Source organism: Schistocerca cancellata, chromosome 4 (genome assembly GCF_023864275.1).
Source record: "Schistocerca cancellata isolate TAMUIC-IGC-003103 chromosome 4, iqSchCanc2.1, whole genome shotgun sequence".
Classification (NCBI taxonomy): domain Eukaryota; kingdom Metazoa; phylum Arthropoda; class Insecta; order Orthoptera; family Acrididae; genus Schistocerca; species Schistocerca cancellata.
In genome coordinates this window covers 381,224,128-381,243,619 of record NC_064629.1, presented here as the reverse complement: position 1 = coordinate 381,243,619, position 19,492 = coordinate 381,224,128, and the positions used below count along the sequence as shown (strand labels likewise).

The 19,492-nt window shown below is 38.5% G+C and overlaps 1 protein-coding gene across 1 annotated transcript in view; it reads left to right on the top strand.

Moving 5' to 3' along the window:
• Positions 1-19,492, top strand: part of LOC126184214 (serine-rich adhesin for platelets-like) — a 216,105-nt gene that overhangs the window by 181,225 nt on the left and 15,388 nt on the right. The window contains exon 5 of the mRNA XM_049926582.1: positions 1,970-2,278. Within this exon, the coding sequence (XP_049782539.1) occupies positions 1,970-2,278 (309 nt within the window). The remainder of the gene's footprint in view (positions 1-1,969; positions 2,279-19,492) is intronic.

The following is a 19,492-nucleotide window of genomic DNA, read 5'->3' as shown; positions in this document are numbered from 1 at the left end:
TTTTTTGGCTGTGTAACATTGGCTGCATTGCCTCTTTAGCTTTTGTGTGAAATGTGTCGCATACTGTTCTACGTCTTTGACTGGTTATTACATCTTTTATGCGGTGTCACATGTTTGACACTGTGAATTTCTTTTCCCCCAGAGTTTATTTCAGAATATGCAGACTATATTTTACCCTTCTCAACTAAATTGCCACCATTGTCTTCATATCCAACAGCCAATCCACCAGCTGTTTTTTTAACAAGTCATTTTTTCTCAAAAGTTGACATGTTCTGATTTTGGATGATCTTCCCCTGAACTAGCAAATAATGTTCTGCCTTGTGTCAGCCAACTTAATGCATATCACTTTCCCCATTATGTGAAATTCTCTATCTGTCAGAAATACTGCCCAAGTTAAAGCACAGTACTTCCATTGACCTGCATTTGCCCATTTAAAGCATTACTGAAAATGTGTGGCTTGAATGCAAAATGTATGTCACTAGCGATAACATAGATTTGGCTTCATTCTAGCACTCATTATGAATTTTACCCCTGGCAAATACATATACCTTCAGTTCTAATCTCCATCAGAACATACAGATTTAGGTCTTCCTCAGATTTAAGTATTCAGCTGTTTCTGTAATTCATTAATGCAAATACTGGAACGGTCCCATTGAAAGGAACCTGGTTCATTTCCTTTCCTGTCCTTAACTAATCCAAGCCTGTGTTCTGTCTGTAATGGACTTCTCATTGGTGGAACATTAAATCCTAATCTTCTTTCCTGGATATTTCACTTTTATTTTCCTGTGTTCCTGTTCAATTAAAAAAAGGGGTGGGGGGGGGGGGGGGAGCTTAGCTTATATGCATGAAGGTAGGTATGTAGCATGTGCCAGCAACATACAGTATTTAGCTCCCGAACAGTAAGAGTATATGCTGTACAAGACTAGGGAATTTCTTGCACCATCGCAGTAATTGGGGTCCCTCTCCAAGAACCATTACATACGAATTTTGGAAAAAGTGTACCCAAATGAAAAGGAGACTACAGTGATATGTAAAGAAATTTTAGTAACAATATTATAATTACAATTAATGTGGAACAGTACAAATATACATAATTGCCATTGACAGCAATACATCGATCCCAGAACATAAGAATAGACTAGATGGCTTCAGTGTAGAATCTCCTGGGTTGCTAATGGATCCAGTTTTCAATCTACACCTTTATATCATAGGTGAAAGTCTCACCAAGTCTCACCTTTCAGAGATTGTTTTAAGGGGCCAAAGATAAGCGAGTCATGGGGAATAGTGTTGTTGTGAATAAGCACCCCCTGCACTTGCTCTTGAAGACCTCAGCAATGTGTTGACATTAACTGTTGCACCTTGTACTAGCCTGTCAACGAATATAGTTCCGTCTTTGTCAAAAAAGAAGCAGAGCATCACTTTTCAGCCTTCGGGACAAAATTGGCTTTTTTTGAATGAGGATAGCCAGGATGCTGCCGCTCCATGCTTATCCATTTGGATGCAGTGCATACTCCTTTTGAAAAGGACTTGGTCAGTTCCTTTTCTCACCCTTGTCAAATCAGAAATCCCCCCCCCCCCCCCTCTCTCTCTCTCTCTCTCTCTCTCTCTCTCTCTCTCTATCTATCTATCAAAGACCTCACCATCAATGGGCTGTTGAACTTCCTCTCCTCTTGACCTCTCCCTCCCTCCATCAAATGATCAACCCCCCTTGATCGATAGATTGATCGATCCCTCCTCCTCCTCCGATTGATAGATCCCCCTCCCTCCTTCAATTGCTCCCACCCTTCTTCCACCTCTTTGTGGATGCTGAAAAGTTTAGAAGTTTAATAACTATCAAAATTTGCCAACATGTTTCTTTGGGTAGTGATGTTTGTAGTAACTTGTGTTCTCAAATAATTTCATTAGATCCAGTATTTTATTTACTGCTGTCCATTGACTGTTGTAGTATACTGTTTTTCTATTGTTGCAGATCAGAATAATGAACCTGAATGAAGGATTGAAGTTTATGAAAAGTCTGACAAGGATAAAGAGTATAGTTCCATGTTCAGAATGGCCGGGACTGTGCAAAAATGTAGCAAAATTTGCTGCTAAGTATTTTTTGAGTTTGGCGTTAAGAACGCCAGAATGTGAAAATATGTTGTTAAAAGATGTTGCAAGTGAGTTTGTGTTGTGTTGTGAAATGGACTTCCAGTTTGTGTGTGACCATATGAGACTCATGCCCCATCTTGCCGCTACTGTGACACACATGTATATATTGTGTGAAGTTCTGGAGGAGAAGGTAATTTATTCCATATCTGATACATTTAATGTATACCTTAGATAAAAGTAATGATTGTGCAAATTATCATATTTGCCAGCAAAAACATAAAGTAATGAAACTGTAGATATTGAAACATTAGTGTACAACTAAGTAATCCTCCTTGAAGAATCCTTGAGAAGGGAACAGAGGAGGAGGGAGGGGAGGAGGAGGTGAGAGTAATTATGATGATAATAGACAAGGTGTATCGTCAGTGGCCATTTGTTACCACTGAGATGAGATGCAACATAGACTGTGATATGTAATGAGGCAAGGGAGCAGAAGGAGGATGAACAGGACCAAGACCGCAGTGAGAAAGGCACCTATCATTAACCAAATGTATTAAAGTATATACATGTTTCTAGGTGCTCCCATGATATTAATGCTGAAACAGAATCGGATTTTATTGTCGTGCCACCGAGCTTCTTGTTGTTGTGTGTGTATACTGTCTGCTACTGCGAGGCAAGTGCAAAGTGTATACGACCCGGGAATTTTTTCATCTGGGAATTTTTTAGAATTCCGGGAATTTTTCATTGTTTTAGTTTTCAGTTAAATTTTTGTGATTTTGACTGGTAAGAACCAATATTCTACAAAGGATATTACTGTATCTCACTTCTGCAGAATAATGCTACAGCAACAAAACATGAATGACAGAAAAAAACGAAAATAAAATTTAAGTCGCAAAGGAAATATGCCATATACAACAATAAAACACAGTGCTCATACAAGCATCTGCCAACAGAAAAGTGTGTCAAAGCCTTTAGGAAGACTATGCAATGCTTCCTAACAACAAATTGCCTCCGATGAGCGTGACATGACAGCTGTTTACATTAGATTCGTTTGAGCAGTTGCGGGCGGGCTCTTGTGCATGCGTAGTTGAGTCGCATATAACTAGTACCTTCTACCGCTTCTGGCTACAGATGTGTGGCTGGGCTCCACTATCTAGTATTGCCGCGGTTCAGAAATATCGTAGATCCGGGGCTGATGCACAGAGCAGTCGGAGTTGTAGTGGGGAGGTGGGTAGTCTCCACATGATCCATGTTTACGTTTAGTGATTTTGCTGTTTCCTCTTCATTTATTGCTCTCACATTAAATGAAAACAAAACGGATTTCTGTGGCCGGGAGCTATCAAATGAATTAAAATACATTTGCATAATTACAGAAGGCTAAAAAATGTTATTAGTTTCAGGTTTTATTTTCACCTTTCTGACAGTCAAGCATTAAATGCCTTGCAGAACAATGAAGTTATTTTTGTCTGTTTGCTAAAGAGATTTGGCTTTTATTAAACTTTTGCGCTGAGGCAGTCAATTTATTTGAAACGAAGTATTTAATTTCACATTGTTGCTAGTTTCAACTGTTCGCTGCATTTCAAGGCACGTTTTCCATCTTCTAGCTCGTATGGCATTATGCCATAATAAAGAACTAAACATGAGATAATACAGGACTGGTACTCAAGAAAATGTACATCTGATTCTGGATATACAAATGTGCACTTTAAGCCGAATTATGCATTTTATGGTTCACAAAATTCCAATGCTCTTGAAGTATTTTCTGATGTCTCTTTTCTTTTATGATGTAATGCAAGATCTTTTAATGTTCTACACGTACGAAGATGTGGGCTTCCTGCGTCATCATAGCTGCGTGAGTGCAGTGACGCCTGTTACCTGGTGCTCTCTGGCAACTGCTAAAATGAACCTATTTCTAACAGGTCAAGGGAAAATATTGCGATTGGTGGTTTGAAAAGCATTACTTTCAAAGTAAGTTTCCTTTTACGCAAGATGAACTATGTGCGAGAATGTACAATGAATTTCTTGACTCTCGTTTAAAAATCAACTCTTTGAGGATGACCATCTAGAAGAATTTCGAGCCCAGAAGATCAGACATTTACGTTGTTATTAAAAAATTTTACTGGTACATTTGTGAGATGTATCTTAAAGTGTAACACGCGGAAAAAGATCAACATTATATGTGGAAGCTTAGCTTCTCTTGCAGCGTATTAATCTTGGAGGCAAATATTATATGTGAAAGCTTTGTTTTTCTTTTAGCAACGCTATGTATATTAATTTAAACCATTAACTTTTCTTATATGTGTGTTCGCACTTCTTAAGAGTTATCTTGCTATTGGCTGACTACATCATGTGTCCTATGCTGTCTTCAGCTGGCGAGATCGTGTGACATGAGCTATGACTGGCTTACAAAAGCATGCCGCAATCTCAGTTTCTATGCTTTGTAAAGTAACATGCGGTGTTTAGTGGAATTCAAATTTATACCTTCGTAACATGAAAATAAGCAGCGTACATGCTGCTGCACATCTAAGATCTTTCCAATATGTGTTCCCCCCCCCACCCCCACCCCCGAGTTCAGTTTTCTAAAGTGCCTGGAAATTCTACGTCGGTGTATAAAACCATAAACATTCTAAGGATTGATAAGTTTTACAGTGCTGAGGAAAAGTATACTGTCACTTAACACGGAAAAAAACAGTATTTTTAACCAGGAGAAAGTGTATTTTCAACCAAGAAATCCGGGAGAAACCCACGAATTTTCTTTCCTTGTCCATGTATACACCCTGCAAGTGAATTAAGAGTGGGACCAGCATTTTTCATTTGTGCGTCACACTTATGGTGGTGAACAAATTTTCATGAGTAATTATGATTTGGGCTATCTAGAGGTTCCCCCATGACCATCACGGATTTTGATGAAATTATGTATGAACAGTCAGATATGTTACCAATAAACATCAGTAAAGCTTCACGATCACTAGTTCAATATTTCCAGAGATACAGACATTTGTTTGACCTCATAGCATAGCTATGCACCTTGAGTTTTCAGCATCTTTGAGACCTTATACCTCAGCCAGTATTTTCTTGAAAGGAACAAAACTAAGCCATTGTGTACAACATCTTGCGCTCTCTTTATGGAACTAAAAAAAATAGTAGTTACTCAGCAATTTTTGTATGGTAATGTGAAGCAAAGGCGGCCGAAAAAATAGATGCTTGAAAAAATGTGAAGTTTAGCTTTTAATATCTCTGAAAGTAACTTGGGGATAATTCTGAAACTTGGCACATATAAATTTCCCAATACAAGGTCTTAGAATACAAAATTTCATTCTCCTGCATTCCAGTAATTTACAAATTGAGGGCAAATGTGATGATATTTTCTAGAAATGTGAAAAATGGCTATTTTGGTTCACTTTTACTAAAAATAGTCTGCAAACTCTTTTTAAACAGTTTTCATTAGAGAGACCATGTTCTATGTCACCTGAAAACTAGATTTGGTTTTGCAGTGTGGGGAAAGAAGGCCCTAAAAATGCCAAGTTGGTGGTTCAGTGAAAATGAGTCCATATTCTGGTGGTACTAAAGTCTGACATCTTTTATTATGTTACACAATTATTTATTGCTCTCTGAGGGAAGCAATATCAAAAGACTTGATGACTAGGAAATGAGATAAAGAATGACTCAAAAAACTTCAAAAGAGGGGTGTCTCTTGTCATAACTCATCATTACATATTTCAGTCCGTTTTTCTGCTATAACTTCAGAATGAAACTGGTTATAAACTTCACAATTTAACTGTGCATTATCAGGGCAGTGGAGACCGTGGTAATAAAACTGTTGCATAACAGCTGCATCACACACCGTACACCCAACCAGCACTTTTCTCATGTGATACACTGAAAGCTTTGGATCAAGGCAATCAGATAGCTGCAATATGTCTTGATTTCCGAAGAGCATTTGACGCAGTACCCACCTACGCTTATTGTCAAAAGTATGATCATATGGGGTATCAAGTGAAACTTGTGACTGTATTGAAGACCTTTTGGTAGGGACGACACACCATGTTATCTGGGATGAAGAGTCATCATCAGATGTAGAAGTAACTTTGGGTGTGCCCCAGCGAAGTGTGTTGGGACCCATGCTGTTCATGTTGTATATTAACGACATTGCAGACAATATTAATAGTAAAATCAGGCTTTTTGAAGATAATTTACCTATCTATGATGAAGTCCTATCTGAAAGGAGCTACATAAATATTCACTCAGATCTTGATAAGGTTTCAAAGTGTTGCAGAGAGTGGCAACTTGCTCTAAACATTCAGAAATGTAAAATTTTGCTCATCACAAAATGAAAAAATGTACTATCCTGTGACTATATCATCAGTTAGTCACTGTTGGAATTGGCCAACTCGTACAAATACCTAGGTGTAACACTTTGTAGGGATGTGAAATGGAATGATCACATAGGCTCAGCTGTGGTTAAAGTGAGTGGTAGACTTCGCTTTATTGGTAGAATACTGGGGAAGTGCACACAGTCTACAAAGGAGATAGCTTACAAATCAGTTCTGTGACCGGTTCTAGAATATTGCTCAATTGTGTGGGACCCATACCAGGTAGAACTAACGGGGGATACTCAACATACACAGAGGAGGGCAGCATGAATAGTCAAAGGTTTGTTTAATCCATGGGAATGTTTCACAGAGACACTAAAGGAATTTAACTGGCAGACTCTTGAAGACAGAAACATTCCTGAGAAAGTCCATTAATGAAGTTTCAAGAACCGGCTTTAAATGATCACTCCAGGAATATACTACAGTCTCCTATGTATTGCTGATAGGGATCATGAAGATAAGATTAGAATAATTACAGCACGCGTAGAGGCATTCAACCAATCATACTTCCTGTTCTCTGTGCCATGAATGGAACAAAGAAATTCTAATAACTGGTATAGTGGAACATACCCTCTGCTTTACTCCATATAAGTTTGGAGGAGGTTCATAGCAGTCTTCCTGACATTTTTTGGAATCAATTAGTGTTATAGAGATTTATTAGTTTGTGTTTTCATTGCATAATGCTATTGCTGTGAAAGTTTTAATTCCAGTTTAAGGTACGGCGTACTTTGTGTTAGCATAGTTTGTGGCTTATGTGGAACATTATTGTGCTGATGAAAAACTGTATAAACCTGTTGCTATGGTCCATGGTGGTTTAATCATTGCTGGTTCTTTCTAAAGTGAGAAAAGCAGTATCCCCATCACTACATGGGCCATGCCCAATAGCATTGCAACAGCAGCCACAGATGGGTTTCTTTACCACAGGTTCACAAACCCGGTATGTGTTCTTTTTACACAAGACTATAAGTGTCAGCAACAATAGCTAGAAGACGTTTCTTTTAGGATCGTAAGCTTATATTTACATCAAGCTACTTGAATTTTTGACAGGTTTAATTAATTTGCCGCAGAATTTCATGAGGAAAACTTTACCGCCTGCCAGAGGAGATGTCACTGATAGGAATTTTTTACAAAATGGAACCCAAAAAATTCCACTTTTCAAATTGATTACCTCGAATTATTTGAGCCACAAAAAAGAGGAACCTATTCTTTTTATTTGATTCATTATTTGATTTAATTTTTTATAAAAAGAATTTTGCAGAGCTGAATGCAGTAGACATGTCAAGAAATACTTATTTGCAATTTTCTGACTAAAGCTCATTTGCTAGTCATCAGGATATTTGATCTTATCATTCACAGACAGTACTAAATGATTGTAGAACATAATAAAAAATGTCAGATTTAATTTCAGTGCTAGTGGAATATGGGCTCATTTACAGTGCACCTCCAACTTCTTGTTTTTTGGGATCGCATTGAAAAACCAAATATAGTTTTTATTTAGAACATTGTCTCTCTAATGAAAACAGTTTAAAAGAGTTTAAGAATACTCTTCCCTCTAAAAGTAGGCCAAAAATAGCCATTTTCATGTTCTTTAAAAAATCTGTCATCTTTGCTTTCAGTTTGTAAACTATTGGAAAGAAAGCAGGAGAATTAAATTTGATATTCTAAGCATTTTATTGGTAAGTGCTAAGTTTCAAGTTTGTACCACAGTTATTTTCAGATATATTAAAATCTAAACGTAAAATCATTATTATTATTATTATTATTATTATTATTATTATTATTATTATTATTTTCTCTCTCCCAGCATCTATTTTTTTCAGCAGACTTTTGTTTCACCTTTTCATTGTTTTCTAGGCCCTTATGTGCTCAAACTGCAGAATGAAATATAGCTTTTAGGTGATTTAGAATATGATATTTGTAGTGAAAATTATTTAAAAGAGTTTGGAGTAGGCACTTTTTTGTAAAAGTGGGCCAAAAATATCCATTTTTGGCATTTTTAGGAAAATCATGAACTTTTCCCACAATTTGTAAGCTATAGGGAAGCATTAGGCAAACGAAGTTTCATATTCTGTGACCTTGTATTGGTAAATTATTATATGAAAAGTTTAAGGTTTATTGGATAATTACTTCCGGATATGTAAAGAGCTAAACTTCACTTTTTCTTTAAAAAAAAAAAAAAGCAAAGCATCTATTTTTCGGCTAACTTTGCTTCAAATTATCCATACAAAAATTGTTGAGGAAATATTTTTCTTTTTTATTTCGCTTAAGAGAGTGCAAAAAGTTGTACAAGATGGTGTAGTTTTGTTCCTTTTAAGAAAATATTGTCAGAGATACCACATCTCCCAAAGTTGCCAAAACTCAGTGTCCTGTTGATAACTACACTATGGGGTCAAACAAACGTCTTTCTCTGGAAATATTGAACTAGTGCGTATGAAACATTACCAGTGTTTATTGGAAACGTGTATGTTCACACAAAGTTTCATCAAAATCTGTTATGGTCATGTGGGAACTGCTTCCAAAATTAAACCACTTCACATGGAATGGCCCATATGTGAATGCTCCGGAGTCTGACAATAGTATAAGAAAGTATGAAAATAGAATTTGCTCACAATATGTAATTTACAACTGTGATATTTTGCTTCTGTTCAGATAAACTTCCATGTCTGCTTACATACTGTTGCAGCTAACATATAGTAAAAAAGTCTGAAGTACAAGATTGTGGTTGATTGCAAAGCAAATGGTAGAGCACCATACTTAAAGCCACAAGAGTGATAAAGTAGTGTCCAACACATATTTAGAGCCAAAATTTAGACATGTTCTGTACAGATGTCTTGTGTGATAGCTGCAGAACAAAATATTTTATATGTCACTGCGCAAAAAACTTTGAGTTGAAAATAAACAGATGTATCTGGGTTTGTGGTGGGAATAGTACACACTTGTAACAGGGCATGTTCAGGTCTACCAAAGTGTCATTATTACATGTTCCATTATTAGGACATGACAAGCAAACAGTAAGGAAGTATTAGATTCACTGCCACCTAATCTAACAAGGGAATGGTCAGACTTGTCCTGTCGAAACCTGTGTTGCTTTTTTTACCACTGAGAGTTAACAGTGCAAGAAGTCTGCATGCAGAATTTTAGCTGCTGACATGACCTGGAAGTCTGTAAACAATTTTATGAAGTAAGACATTATTGTCGCATGGTTTCCGCGCTTATAACTGCCTCTTGTACAACCCTGACCCCTTTCGCTACATTATACCAACGCCATCTAGGGACAAGGTGGCGTTAGCTACGCGCCGCTTTCTTGCCACAGCAGTGAGAGAGCTGATTCCCCCAGTGAAAGCGATCGTACGATAAACATTCGTTGACAAATATGGCTGATATGTTATCTACAACATTCTTTCCAAATAGCTATGAAATAGACACAAATAAATATACGGTTTATAACAAGTCCAAATTTTATTTCTTGTAATTACCGCAAAAATGCGAAATATTGATACAGTGTTCAAAACATAGGTTTTTTTGTGCACCAAGAACATACAAGCAAAGACAACATATTACAGCCCTGCGAATCACAGACGTTGTTAGATGTCCGTAGACAAAACTGGGCTGGTGTTACGAATGAATCAGGCCTAGTATCAGTATATTTCGAGGAGTGCCACGCATATTTAATCAAATTCTGAAACCGTGAGGAGGAAAATTGATAATGTACTACTGATTGCAGCTTGAGAATATTGTCACGGTGATAGACAGGAAATTGCAGTGATCTGCACACAATAATTTTCTCTGTTAGTTTTCTGTAAAATGCCTTCCACTGACGGAAAAATTCTCTGTCTAAAGGTTGAATTACGTTCGTCGTGCCTGGTGGAATCTGAAGTATCTCTACTTCTTTGTCACGGTGGGCTCGAAATACAGCTTTTAATGAATCAGACCTTTTATGACCTGACCACAAATCTAGAAGGAGAAGAGATTTGTTCTTGAAGACACACACATAGTTTTGGCAGCAGTGAACCATCCAGACTAATTATGGGCATTATAGTGTATGAATGGGTGAGTGCAGTCGTGAACTGCCCAATTGCCTCAATATGTTTTTCCCCTTTGAATGACAGTGTTCTTTTTGCACGCATTTCTTTTTGAAAACCTGACTGATCTGCATTGTGTACGTACGATTCACTAAAACTAGCGATCTTATTTTTTGCATTCGTAATAAAAGCTTCTATCATTTCGATTTGTGTCACTTCATTTTCCGGCCTGTTTCTCGATACAAATTTTGTTATTTTTCTTGCCACAATTTCATGTGATCTTTTGAAGCGACTAATCCAACTGTGAGAAGCTATAAATTCTGTAGCGCCTATTGCGTTGGCAATCTTTAACGCCCAATCACGCAAAGTTGCAATGCTGACACTAAATGACTGTTGTCTGGCACTGGTAAATAGCTCAAAAAGTCTCGCATTTATCTCCGTTGCAATTTCCAGTCGACTCTTACGTCGTCCAGTGACTTCCTTTTTCCAGCTATACAATTCATGTTCAGAACGGACAAAGCGATACTTATTTTGAACTGTACTGACAAGTAGGCGTTTCTTACCACTTTCGTTCAACCAATACGTCACCGCTTTTTCTTTGGCTGATAAGGTAATTGTAGTTGCTGGTGTTACTTTTGGAGATAATTGATGATGGTACGTGGCACTATCACTCGAAGAGTCATGATTCATGAGTTCAACTTTCGTCGGTGTCTTCGCTGTCTGTAGATTCACAGTCTGCAATATAGAGTGTTTCAGTTGTCTGCGCCATTTATATGCTCGTCTAGAAGCTTAACAAGAATGTCGCACAACACAGTCCTCACGCATGTTTTCTGTTGATTGCTTCATTTGGCGTCTGTGGTATATCTCCATGGCAAGCAGCAAAATATTTACAGGGTTTGTCATCACCTGTGAGGGGAGATTGAATGTTCACCGTAAAGTGGCTTGCAGAGTATAGGTGAACATGTACAGAACACCTTTCACATCTCTAACCAGTTTCAGGGTGGTATGTTTCGAAATACGTACCAGAAATTAAAAGGACATGCATGCCACAGAAACGAATATTTGTTTCTCCTTTCCACCAAAACCGTGCAGCGATATTCCTCTTCAGTGAACACCGCGATAAGACGGCCGCACTTCCCGACCATGAGCACAATGCTTGCGACTCGCCATTTCCAGGGGTGGCCAGCCGTCACTGCAAGCCAAGCAGGAAAAACAGCCATGTTCGTGATTTTTTTAGGTGACTACCAGTTCATGTCAGCAGCTACAATTTTGCATACGGATCTTTTGCACAGTTAAATAACAGTGCTAAAAAAAGCAATGCATGTTTCGGCATGACAAGTCTGACCATTCCCTTCTAAGATTGTTTGGCCTGAAAGGAAGTTATTGGAGTGGTCTCTTTTTAGTGGGCTCCAAACCATTTATGAATGTGAAATATTGTAGCCAACTACAAATGAGTTTTACATACTTGGAGATTGTAACTTGCCATATCTGATGAAAACACCCAGGGCTACAGATACATATTCGGGCAGAATGTGCTTCACACATCCCATGTGCCTCAGGCTCTACTTGTTATCAGAGATTTGTGGCAAAACAATCTACACAAATAAGAAGTAATTCAGAAGTTGTTATCAGAAGATGGGTTCTAGAACGTACTTCAAGAGTTGCTCGTCCACAATACTGAAGGCATTCAGCTCTTGAAGTGGTCCGTATTTAAAAAGACAATATTTACCTTGTATGTGCCTAAATAATTTGAGAGCAAAAAAATAATTCCATCCTTAATAGGCTCATTGTAACAAAAATTGTTGTTGGCAGTGTTGTTATAATTACTTTTTATTTGTGTGTATGATTTTAACAAAAACTGGATTTAAAAAAAAAAAAAATAAGTCAGTCTGTTTTGGTAGTATAAATCATTCCAGAGATGCTCCTGTAGATGGATGTGTTGCTAATATTTTGATGCGTGATAATGAAAAGTCACTGTAGATGACTATAACTCTAGTTCTAAAATTTTCAAAATGACTATTTCAGTGAAAGAGTTACAAAAGTTCCCAGTATTTTCTGAACATGAGATGTGGTGACTGATGAGGTTAGTGAGATTAGTGGGCTGATGTATACTGTGATGTGTAAGATAATGGATGAAATTTATGAGAAGTATCAGTTACAGTGATGACTTTCGGTAAAGACCTAGCCTAGAAGACAGTGATTATATCGGGCAAGTCCAGTGATAGTTATCATAGTGGTGGCACTATAAATTTTAATAACTAATGCCAAGTGAGAGATAAAGCTGTAACCAGCTGGCATTACATTCTGAATGATTGATACGAGCATACTGTTCAGCAACCTTATGCAAAATACAGTGATTTAATCGTATGGTTCATAACTAAGGACATTTGAAACTACTTCTTTGCCTGTTTCAAGATTATTGCTTGTTTGTTGCCACTGATATCCTGTATTTCAGTGTAGTGTTCAGAATCTAGCCTACTTGACTTTCCCATTATAGTGCTGTAGGGCAGTCAGTACCAGCTTATAATTTATGATGAACTTGACAGCTTGAGTTGCAATTCATTAATTGACAAATCATGAGCAGTTTTGACCTCATGGAATGCTATTATCAGGTGGGGAGACATGGTCTTGATTTGGTGCAGTGAAATACATTTGTCTGACTGACTTTTTGTGCCAAAATACATTCATCATAATACCAAAGATGTCAGTCAGCCAAATTACCTTGCAACAAGCAACTAGAAACCTTAGTTCCTCATATTAGAGCATTCTGTAGATATTTCAAACAATCTGTGAAAACTGGTCAGCAGAGCTAGTAAAAAGCTAAGAAGAAAAAAAATGCAACCATGTGCTAAATTGCGTACAAGTTTAGATTGAGGACACTCAAACAGTGTTGTTGATAGGGGCACTATCAGGTGTGAAGAAAGTCAAGGAAACACAGTGATAAAGACAGTGGATTTTCATTCGGTAGGATGATGAGTTTAGTCGCCTACTTATCATCTAAATAAAAGTTTTGCGTGGTTTCCCTAAACCAGTTCAAGAAATTCTATAGAAACACTGAAAGTAGGTTTTAAGCAATCCTACACATCATGAATTGAATTTCATCTTGTTCTGTGCAACTGTTGAAACTTATATTAAGTCTATACAAGTGCTCCTGTTCTAGAACAATGTAAATACAACTGTGCCCTTGTTAACCAACCACTTAAACTGCCATCAGTTGGTTAGTTACAGATGCAAAAATCATGATGCAATCTCTTCTTTTATCAAGTACCATTGTAAATCATAATAATCATCATTTGTCTGTTGTGACTCTTAGCAATGTAGGCTACTAGATTCCACTTAGAACAGTGTTGTCTCAACACATTGCAGCCAACAGTGAACAAATTGAAGTCAGTCTGGCCCAGAAACTCTACACTGTACCACTCAATGTGCCAGCAATGGCATCCATGACTGTATTGCAGTTTTTTTGAGCTGACAGAGTGGCCATGGACTCTCTCCCTCCCTGCCACCTGTAGCAGCTGATGTATTCATGGAAACATTCAGACAGACATTGTTAAGATCGGCATGACTGTGCCTATGTTGTTGGCTGAGGTACGTAGATGACATCTTTGTCACATGTCTGCATAAGGAAGCAGAACTACACAGATTTCATAAACACGTAATCAGCTTACATAAAAACATACAGTTCATGCTAGAAATAGAAAATAACAGAGCGATTACTTTTCTGGATATCAGAGTGTACAGAAAATCTAGCAGCAGAATAGGACATATAATGTATAGGAAACCAATGCACACCAACATACCACCCAGCACAAAAGGACACTATATTATATATGCTACAGGCCGAGAACACCACATTAGTGATGCAAACGAGCTCCAAAATGAAGTGGACAAGCTCAGGACAACATTCCATGCAAACGGATATAGCAGCAAAACTGTTCTATGAGCTTTGAGGCACAGTGAAGATAAAACAGGCAAGGGAACAAAAGGACCTCTTCAAATTGCTCATTTACATCGTGTGAGAAATGTCAGCACCTGTGGAGGAATTAAACCAATACTCCAGAATGGCAGCAAAATCGGAGATCTCTTGAGGCACACAAAAGATTCTGCAGATTTCTCCCTACTTCATGCATCTGCAAACTTCATTGTGATTGTGGTGAAATTTCAAAGACCCTCATGTGCTTGCATGGCAGCTGGTGATGCAGCAGAGAAAAATAAGAGAGGCCATTGAAATAATTTAATGCCATGGGAGGAGGGCTGGAAGTTATCATCACCCAGGCTGTCAGCAGTTACAGTCCATCAGATACATGTGTTTGTCAGGCAGCAGCTCCCCAAATATTCCCTGTGAGTACAAGCTGCCAATTTGCTGTTGCCTACTATTCGCCTGCCAGAGTAGCACAGGCAATAGCCTACCATACCAGCACCCTTCCATAGCAATCTTCACTTAAAATTGTCGAGTAGCATATCAGAATGTGATGTCAATAACCACGTGACAGCTATAATAGAACAGGATGTATACACTCTGGGAAACCTGGAAAAGACCCGGGAATTTTTTCATCCAGGAGGAAACCGAGAAAAACTCAGGAATTTTTTACAATTCCAGGTATTTTTCATTGTTTTAGATTTCAGTTAATTTTTTGTAATTTTCACTGGTAAGAACTGATAAACAGCAAAATATGTCAAAGGTTTGAGGACGAAGACTATGGAATACTTCATAACAATAAACTGCTCCCGACAAGCATGACATCACAACAGTTGCCTGCGAACACGTGCATGCGCAGTTAAGTTTTGTATGGGCAGTGCCTTCTCCAGCTTCCAGCTACTTGAAGTGTGGCTGTATCAGCAGTAGCAACAAGCAGCCAGATGCTACCCGCAAAAAATTTTTCTGGTGCACCCAAGCTGCCAGATTGCCGCATGCGCATTGCAGTCAGGGTTGTAGTGGGGAGGGGGTTAGTCTCCACGTAAGCCATGTTTACGTTTAGTGATTTTGCTGTTTTCTCTTCATGTGCACTTATGACATCAAATGAAAACAAAACAGATTTCTGTGGTTGGGAGCTAGCAAGTGAATTAAAATACATTCGCATAATTACAGAAGGCTAACATGTTATTAGTTTCAGTTTTCTGATTTTATTTCCACATTTTCAGCAGTCAATCACCTTGCAGAACAATAAAGTTAGTTTTATTGATTTGCTAAATGAATGTGGCTTTTATTAATATTTTCCCCAGAGGCAGTCAATTTATTAGAAATGAAGTGTTTCATACCACGCTATTTGCTAGTTTTCAACAGTTCACTGAATTTCAAGTGCACATTTTCATCTTCTGTCATGTTTGGCATTATGCCATAATAAAGAACCAAACATTGGTAATACAGTACTGGTACTCCAAGAAAATTTGCATCCAGTAAACCACACTGAAATGAAATGTTAGTATCGGATTGGGGCCTACTTCATTGTGAATCTGGACATATGAATGTGCACTGTAAACCAAATTATGCATTTTAATATGGTGTACAAAATTCCGCTGCTCTTGGAGTATCCTATTTCTTTTATGATGTCGTGTAAGATCTCTTAATACTATTTATGTACGAACATATGGGCTTCCTACATCATCGTAGCTGCCCATGCGCAGAAATGCATGTTTTCTGGCAACTGCTGAAATGAAGCTATTTCTAACAGGTCACTAGAAAATACTGCAAGTGGTGCTTTGAAAAGCATTAGTTTCAAAGTAAGTTTCTTTTTATACTAGATGAATTATGTTACGTGTGCGAATGTGCAATGAATTTCTTAAATTACAGAGCATTTGACTCTCATTTAAAACTTAACACATTGAAGACTAGTGACTTAGAAGAATTTTGGGCCCATAACACCAGAGATTAATTTCATTATTTAAAATTTTACTGGCACATTTGTGTGACGTATCTTAAAAGTGTAACACGTGGAAAAAAAGACCAATAATATATGTGAAAGTTTAACTTTTCTTGTAGCTTATTAATCTTCAAGACCAATATTATAAACGAAAGCTGATTTTTTTCTTGTAGCTCCACGACGTACATTAATTTAAACCATTAACTTTTCTTATTTGTGTGTTCACCCTACTGAAAAGCGATGTTGCTATTGGCTGACCACCTCATATGTCCTATGCTCTGAATATTTGCTGTCATAGGCTGGAGAGATCACGTGACATGAGCTATGACTACAAAAGTGCATTTCAATCTCAATTTCAATGTGTCGTTTCGAACCTATACTTTTCATGCATACACACACACATTGTCGAATTTGGAAGGAGACCTTTTTGGCCAAAAATGTACTTATTTGACAAGTTTTATTTACTTGTCTGACAGTCTCTTTGTTGTCTGTATCTGCATCTTGGCATCTCTGCTATAAGGTGAGTCGCAGACTGTCCTTTCCATCCTGTATTTTAAATCACATTTTAGTTATTTTTATGTTTAATAGTGATATGGCCTAGTATCCAAAATGATTGTATTCAAATTGACACTGGCCACTGAAGCCTACAAACTAATATAAGTTGCTCTGTTTCTGAATCATGGGTATTGACCCAACGACATTTTACCAGTCCAGTACACTCCAGAGAACATTGAACCATCAACGCAAGACAGGTCTACACCCATTGCTTTGCTCTAGTACAGACTCACAATGTAGACAGTGTTTTGTGGTCTTTTAAGGTCAGTATGTTTTGTGGTCTGTTAAGGTCAGTACGGACTCAAGCAAGTCATCTGATCCTGTTGTCATATTGCATGTTCCCAATACCTGTTCATCACTGCGAATGTGCGCGCGCGCGCGCGCACACACACACACACACACACACACACACACACACACACACACACACACACACACACACACACACACACACACCACTGTTTCAGCAACTAGCCGTGTGTAAACTGAAATCTCACAGGATGAGAGAGAGAATTTTTGGTGAGTCTGTGAGCCTCAGCTGACTCACTGATATTGCACCTTTGATGAGGATGAGGCAAACTATGTACTTTCACACTTCAACATTGTTTCAAGTTTCCTTATGGTAGGCCTTAGCTTATCAGTGGCCTCTCTAGCCACACAAGAGTGGTAGCATTTGTGGGTATATACATGTACATTTACGTATTTATTCTACAAGCCACCATAAGTTGTGTGGTGTAAGGTGTCCGGTACCACAACTAGTCGTTTCCTTTCCTGTTCCACTCTCAGATAGAGCAAGGGAAAAACAACTGTCTATATGCCTCCATATGAGCCCTAATTTCTAGTATCTTATCGCCGTTGTCCCTGTGTGAAATGTATGTTGGCGGCAGTAGGATCATTCTGCAGTCAGCTTCAAATGCCGGTTCTCTAGACAAAAGAAGTGTAGTACCAAAAAGACATTGTCAGTGTAACTTTGTATATGTACAAACCACTGGAAGGTATGTAAATGATTAGAGTTTCAACGACCTAAGACTGGCAGATCAGCCACCAGAATGTGCTAGTGTTGTTTGGGTTTAGTGATTGTACTGGGCCTGGTAGTGTATATAAGGGATGTGAATAGCATCAGATGTGAGAGCACTGTGAAGGTCATGAAGATGCTGCGCACTTCTGTGAGACAGCATTATCCACATCTGATTGACTTTGAAAGGGGCCTCATTAAGGGTCTCCAATTGGCCAGCTAGTCAAATGTATCCAGATTTGTGGAACACTCAAATGTGACAGTGGCCTGATGTTAGACTACATGGAATTGTGAGGGCAGACATACTCGTCATCAAGGTTTCAGTCAACGATGTGTGACCACCACAAGGGAGAATCACCATATTGTGCACTGAGAACATCATAACCTCTTCACGTCTGCACCTGCCATGAACACAAAAGGCTGCATTGAAAGTGGTGCCATGACCAGGTACCATCGACTGCTGATGAATGACATTGCACTGTGTTCAGCTCTGAATCGCAGTTCTACCCTGTCCTCAGTGGCCATCGTCCATTGGGTATGATATCGGGTCACAGCTGGTAGTGATTGAGGGAACTCTGATGGTACAGTTGTATGTCAGTGGCATCCTGCATCCTCGTGTGTTACCTCTCATGCAACAGTATCATGGTTCCAATTTCAACAGGATGATACTCATCCACACATGGAATGTGCCTCTCTGAACTGTCTGCATGATGTTAAGTTAATCCTGTAGCAAACAAAATCCTCCGATTTGTCCCTTATAATACATTGTGGGACCTTCTCAGATATCTGCTCCATCCCAGTATCAGTATCCAGGATATCAAGGACCAGAGACAATAGTTGTGTTGCCCAGTTTGCCTCAGGAGAGGATAAAATGACTTTATCATACCCTTCCGAACCAAATCAGTGCATACATACAGACCAGAGGGTTTGCAACATCATTCTAATAAATGGGCCAAGTTCTTCATAAATTTGAGTCAGTTTTGTAATTGTTGAAATAACATTACATACTTGAATGAGATCTTCACTCTGCAGCAGAGTGTGCATTGATACTAAACTTCCTGGCAGATTAAAACTGTGTGCTGGACCGAGACTCGAACTCGGGACTTTTGCCTACCATGCACAAGTGCTCTACCGACTGTGCTACCTAAACACATCCTCATATAAGCTCTCTTGCGGGGAAAAGTCCCGAGTTCGAGTCTCGGTCCAGCACACAGTTTTAACATCACATACTATCTCAACGCATAAAGTTTCATGTCATGTCAAGTCAGCCTCACCTAATGGATGTTTAATTTTTTTTGGCAAGCAGCCCTCCCCCTCACCAAATGGGTGCTTAACCGTTTTTGGCAGGCAATTTATTTATCATGTCTCCTCTCTCTTCCCTCACCTACCCTAGCCCTATCCCCCCATGAATCTAGGACATTATGTGTGTGTGGGGGGTGGGGGGTCTTGTTTGTATCAACAATACATATAACCATACTACAGGTGCAACTATATCAGAGGGTATCTGTGGGGAAGCCGCACTAACATGGGGTCCGTGAAGAGGGGCACTGGTGTTTTTCAGTATTTCCAGAGTTAATGTCT